Source organism: Mesoplodon bidens, assembly GCF_964165515.1.
Source record: "Mesoplodon bidens genome assembly, chromosome: X".
NCBI lineage: Eukaryota > Metazoa > Chordata > Mammalia > Artiodactyla > Ziphiidae > Mesoplodon > Mesoplodon bidens.
Genome location: NC_138163.1, coordinates 81,020,377 through 81,027,932, shown reverse-complemented (window position 1 = coordinate 81,027,932; position 7,556 = coordinate 81,020,377). Strand labels below are relative to the sequence as shown.

The window sequence follows — 7,556 nt, the reverse complement described above, 5'->3', positions numbered from 1 at the left end:
GAGATTCCCTAGGACTGGTCTGGTTGGCAAAGTGTGCATGCAGTCCAGACAGTACTTTGCTACTTGTACACACGCCCAGTTGTACATGCACAGCTGGCTCCAGGGCCAGGCCTGCTAGGTTCTCCTCGCCACAGGGATGTTGGTCCCTGCGAGGCTGACTGCACCTGCAGCCCACCCCCACCCCAGGTGCCGGGTTCTGAACTAAGACACCGCTCTCCGTCCCTGGTTCCTCATACCAAGTTTCTTCTTAAGGTTGTCTACTTCTCTCTGTAGCACGAGACACTAGGCCAGGAGACACAGGAGGAAGAGAAATGATTAGTATAATCTGGCCTCCTCTCTCCTCCACCTTCTCCTCTCCACTGGGCCCTGCACCCCAAAGCCGGGTGGCTAGAATGGCAAGCGCTGCTCAGTGGAAAGCAGGTGGGCTCCCTCCATGGGGTACGTGATGGGGGCAGGGGAGGGGTGGCCCCACACATGTCAGCTGAACTTGGACCCAGATCCCAGCCTCGAGTTTGGGCCTGCATTTCCAGGAGCCAGAGGAAGCATTACCCAAAGACAGCCCGGCATTCCCAGTGGCTGCTGCGGCATTTCCGGTCTTGGGGGATGGTCCAGTGGCTCCCAGTCACCTGAGAGGGAAAGGACACACAATCCAGCTTCGCAGGCTCCCAGTGAGGTGGAAAGGGCCAAGTGGGGTCTACGGTGAGGTGAGGCGGCACCACCCTCTGCTGGCGACCAGCCGCCCCTGCTCTGCCCAGAAGCCCGAACCTTCTCTCTGGGGCTGCCTCCGCTGTTACCCGGGGGCAGCCATTTCCCCATTGCATTGTGGTCCCCAAGCTATGTGCCTCTGGATTCGCCCCTCCCAGAGCTGCAGCCACAGCCAGCACGTGGGAGAGCAATGTGGGCGAAAAGGACTTAACAGAAAAGGCTGTTCCCCTGTAAATCTATACCCGGAGGAGCTGTGTGTGGCACTGCCACCGACCGATCAGCCCTGCCGCACAAACCCCCGACACAGGATGATGTGGCTCAAGGCCAGCCCTGCCAGCACCCCGTCTCCTGTGGGAGAAGCTGCCTGAGAGAACGGCTGTGCCCCCAACAGAGACAGAGCCAGAGGTTTCTGCCCTCCACCCCTCTCCCCTCCCCTCCTATCAAACCCACGACACTCACCTGAGGGGGCAGGCCCCCCGGGCATGACTTCTCCCTGGTTCAGGGCCAAGGGCTCTGAGTTTCTTGGATCTTGGGGGCCTCTGGTGTCGACCTCGCCACTGCTGGCTTTTCCACGATGCATGCGTGGATAAGATGTCCCTGGCCTGTGAGCTGGCAGCTGAAACAAAAATTTTTCACCGATTTGGACTAAGGAAGTCTGTCTGTGTGTGTGTTTGTGTGTGTGTGTGTGTGTGTGTGTGTGTGTGAGAGAGAGAGAGAGAGAGAGAGAGAGAGAGAGAGAGAGAGAGAGAGTGTTGTGTGATTTGGGCCGGGGTGAGGCAGGGAATTGGGAAGGGAATTGAAAGGCTGATCTCATTAGCACTTTCTCCCTCCGTCAGCCCCAGGCCAGCAGGCAGAGGTGATCTAGGGACAACAGTGGGGCACTGAGTAAGCCCAGGGCCCCTGCAAGGAAGGTCTGGGGAACACCTAGGAGATAGGATTCAGGAAGCTGGTGAGTCTAAATACTGAGGCTTTTCGGGGAAGCTTTTAAGGGATCCCCCGACCCAATTCAGCTACCAACCCTCCCTTCCATCCCAGCCCCAGTCTCTCAGAGGACGCTGGAAACAGGCCAAGGGTGGAGAACCAGGCCCAGCACACCCGAAGTGCTACCTTACTGTTTGTCCCTAGTAAAAGGAGCCCGATCAGGCATCATAATGACCCAGTGACCGAGGGGCACCCAATGACGACCCCTGAGGGGTGGACAGAGGCAGCATGGGTGAAGACGTGTGCTCTGGGTGCGGTGGGGGCGGGGAAGAGTGGGGAGAGAGGAGGAGCCTGGCCTACTCACTTGGCCCTTTGGGGCTGGGTCTCTATTTGGGTCCTTATCTTCTCCCGCCACAGCCTCAGACTCCCTTGTCCACGTGACCACGGATTTCTTCCCAGCGCTGGTGTGCTTGGCCTGTTTGGTTCCGGAAGGGCCCAAGGTATACCTCTTGGATCTCCCAAGCAGCGGAATACCAGAGACTGGGGGGAAGGTGGCCGGTTCCAGCGGAGGTGCCCAGATTCGCTGCCCCCAGGAAGGGAAGTTTTTCCCCAGGGCAAGTGTGAAGGCTCCCCCGAGGGATTTCTTCTCCTGGGTCCCCTTCTTCCTAGGAGTGACCTGCAGCAGGCCACCTGCCGTAGCAGCAGCAGCAGCAGCTCCCGGGGAGCTGGGCTTGCTGCTCCCGTCCCCCCAGAGCACGCTCTGCATTTTCTTAGGGGAAGAGATGCCCTGCTCTCCCACGCCCTGCCTTTCCACAACCGAAGAGAGTCCTCGCAGAGCCGAGGACAGGGAGGAGCCTGTCACGTGAAGGAAATTCTCCCTGACTTGGAAATTCGAGTGACTGGGAGTGTCCCCGGGATCCTCGGGTCTGCTGGGCTCGGCCTGGCCTCCTCCTCCGGGGTAAGTACTCACCGTCATCAGCTCTGTGTCACTGAACTCATCTGAGGACTCGGAGTCGGATAGCAGCAGGCCCAGGGCTTCCGCGGAGAAGCGCTGGCAATCCGCAGCCACGTTCAACCTACGCTTAGTGGCTCTCTTAGGCTCCCCCCAGGCCCGACCCGCTTCGGACCCATCGAGGTGGAAAGGGTCGGCCAGAGCCGGCGGCGCTTCCCCACAGCTCTGGGCGGTCGCTCCTGGACCGCCGGGACCCGCCTCGAGGCCGGCGGACACTTCCAAAGAGGCGCAGGGCTCCGCCAACGGGTATCTGCAGAAGCCCAGCGTGTCCCAGTCGTACAGCTGCTGCGTGGTGCCCGCCGCAGACTCCTCGGCCAGGTCAAGGAGGTCCCTCATGTCATCAGCCGGGGAGCCAGGTCGGCCTTCACGGCCACACAGCACCGGACCTCCCGCTTCTAGCATCTCCCACTCTGACTGGAAGCTCTTGGGATCCGGGCAGCTGCTCCCGCCCCCGCCGCTCGGCGGCTTCCTGGGCTCGGGGCCGCGGTCGGGTCCCCGCGGAACTGCGCGGCCGGCTGGGCGGACGCCGGCCCGCTCCCCGCCCCCTGGGCCGAAACCCGTTCCCCACACAGACACCTCATCTGGGGAGCTCATGTCGCGACCCAGGCGGCCGCGGAACCGGGGCGACTGTTGATGGCCCGAGTCGCGGTCGCGGTCACGGCGGACGAGGCGGGCGGCGCTCAGACGGCAGCGTCAACCACCTCAGGCGCTGCACGAGCTCGTCTCAAACGAAACGACGCGCCACTTTCAGCGCGCCTCTCACGCCTGCGACGCGGCCTCCTCATTGGTCCGGCCCCCGCCAACCAGCGGGCGCCTTGTTCGCCTGTCCCCTCGAGGCCTAACCAATGGGGTCGAGGGCCTCTGCTTTGCCCTCAAGCCCGTGGGCGGTCCGAGCAGTTGGCTGCTGAAGGGGATGGTGGGAGTGCTTCCCTCTGTCAAGACTCTCGGCCCGCCTCCTCCTGTCCCGCCTCCCCTTTCCGGTTAGAGTCACAGCTCTGAGCCTCCGTTTCCCATCTATACAGGGGGTCGGGGAGTGAGGGCGCCGGGCTCCAGGGGTGGTGAGGATGAAATGTCAAGATGGAGGCACTGGATGCCTAGCACGCGCCAAAAGCATTTGCCAGCCTCCCTTCCACCGCAAGCCTTACGACCCAACAGGAGAATGGGCACAGGAGTCCCGCAGTCAGTGATCAGGGGTCGGCCAGAGAGCAAAGGGATCGTATTTTCGTTCTGTAAGGTCTCTGTCTCAACTGCTCCATCAAATGTGGCTCAGCAAACGTCATTGGCAGGCAGGTTTGGCGGACAGACTGGGGTTGGCGGACAGATTGGGGTTGGCCTCGCTCCATCAGCCCTTCCCCCTCTCTGAGGCAAATTCAAAGAAGAAGAAATCGCAGTGGCCAGTTACACCCCAAAAGATGCTCGCCACCGCTGATCCTGGAGATGTGAACTAAAACCACGAATCGGGTTTCACACACTAGGTTGACAACCTTCAAAGAGCTTAACCATTCCGAGGGTGGGAGAGGTGAGGAGCAAACCCCTGTGGCGGTGGTGCAAGAGACCCATTTGGGAGGTAATTTGGCAGAATCCATTGAAAGCAACTTAGTGCCAGCACGGACTCTGTGCCTGGCACTCTTCTAAGCGCTGGGCATAAATAGTAATGCATCAGCGTGACACTCCTAGAACTATAGTACCAACTATTACTGGCCTCTTACCGGTGAGCAAACAGGCACTGAGAGGTTCAGCCACTGGCCCAAGGTCATTCGGCTCGTGGGGATCAGCGGCAGGATTGAAACCAATCAATCTGACTCCAGAGTCCTTGCTTTGAGCCGAAGACCTTAAAAAGGAAGAAAAAAAAATAGGTATTTCCTCTATGTTCCGGCAAGTCCGCTGCCTGGTACTTCTTCCGGAGACACGCTGGTACCTGTAGTGTACAGGAGCCCATGCACAAGGGTGTTGGTGATGGGAAAAACTGGGAGCACTCCAAATTCCCATCAGTAAGGAAATGGATGAATGCAACGTGGCTTAGCATCCAGTAGCATAAAGCGTGGCAGTCCAACGGAATGCATCAGGCCATTCTCACAGCTTTTGAAAGCACCTGCCTGACTTCAAACTGCAAGTTGCAGAACGATGGCTTTGGATTCACATTTGTAAGTTAAATCACTTGCGTGCGTGGGCACACACACACACCAGTCAATCCTACGTAATATATGAGAATTCATTTAAGTATATGTACAAGTATGTTTTAAAGTTTTGAAGGACGCACAACCAAGGCCTACCAGTTGTGATGGCGGTCGGTGTGGATAGCCAGGTGTCTCTCAATTTTTCTTGGAACTGTCAGTTCTCAGCTTCCCTGAGCTGAGCAGTACTGATGTCTGGGGAGTGGTGCCTCCCTTGGTTTCTCTATGGCCCATGGGTGTTAGAATTTCCCTTGTCTGCCACCCAACTCCTGCTCTGACACCCCTCCATTCCTCCCATACCTTCCTTCTGCTCCTTCCCGTTCATACTCCTCTGTCTTCAGTCACCTCTCTCTCCTGCATCCTGCTCTGGCTGACCTCCTGGAGAGTCCTGGCGTGTCTGAACCGCTGTTGCCTGTGGAACTCAAAGGCCCAGTTTTCTGGGCCTGAGTTTCTGCACCTGAGAAGCTGGCCATGCTGGAGAAGTTACAGAGCAGGGGAGACTGGGTGCACTGTAAATCTGCAATCCTCCTCCTCGAGCCTGCCCCCGATGGTGCCTGCCTGTTTGTGGATACCGCCCTCTTCCACTTCTCCCAGTGACTTTTTAAGGCATGGTGTGCTATTTCAAATATGTTAAAATGGATAAGGAAGGATATAGCAAAATCTCCTGCATCCACCAGCATCCTATGAAACATTACCAGTGGATCCAGTGGAAGCCTCCATCTTCCCTCTCACCATTTCCATTCCCTTCCTCCCTCCCCCATAGAGGGACTCCCGGAACTTCTCACCTTCTCCACTCTCTTTGTCCCTGTGGCTCTCCTACCTCCTCTTCCCATACATCCCATACGTCTCCAATGATGTCACTAATCTCTGCTTTACCCCGTTATGCTCACCAGGATCCAATACTGGCTTTGATGTACTCTCTTGGCCCGGGGTGGGAGCCAGTGGCAGAGGTTCCTTTTGGCCTTCCCCACCATGATAGCTCTTACTCCACAGACCAATGACCCAACGTGTAGGTCATTGCTCCAACTGCCAAGTGTATCACTTAGAATTATCAGCTTGGGGACTGGAGAAATGACCACTATGTTTGTCCAGGGACCCAGTCAGCTCACCGTGAACTGATCTCTATCCCCAACTCCTTTTACTGCCAGAACCTCATAAGCCCCACTCTAATGGGGCCCCATCATGACACTTTGGGCTTCCGGGATCAGTGTCAGCTCAGAAACTGTGTCCAGTAGTCCTAGATATGTCTGTGTCCGGTGCCAGTGTGCAGTCGCCCAAGCATCTAAGAAAAGTGCTGTGAACATTTGCATACAGATTTTTTGTGAATATAAGTTTTCATTTCTCTTGGGTAAATATCTAGGAGTTAACTTGCTGGATTGAATCGTTAGTGTATTTTTAACTGTTTCCAGAGAGTCTATACCATTTTTTGCATTCTCACCAGCAATGCAGGAGAGTTCTAGCTGTTCCTCAGTCTGTCTAGCACTTGGTATTGTCTGTATTTTGTTTTTATTTCAGCCATGTTTATAGCTATGTTGTCGTATTTCATTCTGGCTTTAGTTATGTCCCTAATGACTAATGAGGTGAAACATCTTCTCAGTAGCTTACTGACCATCCAGTAAGCACAATGTCAGTTCGATTTTTTTTTTTTGCTCATTGTTTATTGTGTTGTTTGATTTCTCATTACTGAATATCGAATGTTCTTTATCTCTTTCGGATACAAGTTTTTTATCATGTGTGCTTTGCAAATATTGTTTCCCAGTCTGTGGCTTATGCTTTCAAAAACAAAGAAACAGAGAAAACCCAAATAACACAATTTAAAAATGGACAAAGGAATTGATTAGATATTTCTCCAAAGAAGACACATAAATGGCCTACAGGTATATGAAAAATGCTCAACATCACTAGTCAACAGGGAAATGCAATTCAAAAGCACAATGAGTTATCACCTCACAACTGCTAACATGGCCAGTATTTAAAAAAAAACAACTCAAAATAGCAAGTGTTGGCAAGGTAGTGAAGAAAATGAATTCCTTGTGCATTGCTGGTGGGAGTGTAAAATTGTGCACCCGCCATGGAAAACAGTATGGAAGTTCCTAAAAAAATAAAAATAGAACTCCCATATGATCCAGCATTCTCACTTCCGTATATATACATTTACATTTACATTACAAAATAATTGAAATCAGGATCTTGCATAGATTATTGCACTCCCATGTTCACTGTACCATTATTCACAATAGCCAAGGGGTGAGGACAACCTAAATATCTATCAACAGGTGAATAGATAAAAGGTGGTATATATAATGTATACATATAACCGAATATTATTCAGCCTTTAAAAAGAAGGAAATCTTGCTATATGCTGTAGTATGGATGAACTTTGAGGATATTATACTAAGTGAAGCAAGCCACTCACAAAGGACAAATACAGCATGTTTCCACTTATATGGGGTACCTAAAGTAGTCAAACTCTTAGAAGCAGAAAGTAGAATCCTGGTTGCCAAAGGTTTGGGTGAGGGGGAAACGGGGAGTTGTTGTTCCATGAGTATAGATTTGCAGTCATGCAAGATGAAGAATTCCGGAGATCTGATTGCAACAATGTTCATATAGTTAACCACACTGTACACTAAAAAATTGTTAATAAGGTAGGTTTCCTAGTCTGTGTTTTTGCAATAAAAATGAATTAAGAAATAAAATGCCTTATTCAATGGCTTTTCGTATATTCACAGTTGTGCATCTGTCAC

The 7,556-nt window shown here is 53.4% G+C and overlaps 1 protein-coding gene across 1 annotated transcript; it reads right to left on the bottom strand.

Moving 5' to 3' along the window:
• Window positions 1–1,844: 1,844 nt before the first annotated feature.
• On the bottom strand, window positions 1,845–5,786 carry LOC308609367 (uncharacterized protein CXorf49 homolog; the record flags this gene model as incomplete). The annotated part of the gene is made up of 3 exons (XM_081223048.1): window positions 1,845–1,892; window positions 1,991–3,317; window positions 5,689–5,786. 3 exons carry the CDS (start codon window positions 5,784–5,786, stop codon window positions 1,845–1,847), a joined length of 1,473 nt encoding a protein of 490 aa, XP_081079174.1.
• Window positions 5,787–7,556: the final 1,770 nt, after the last annotated feature.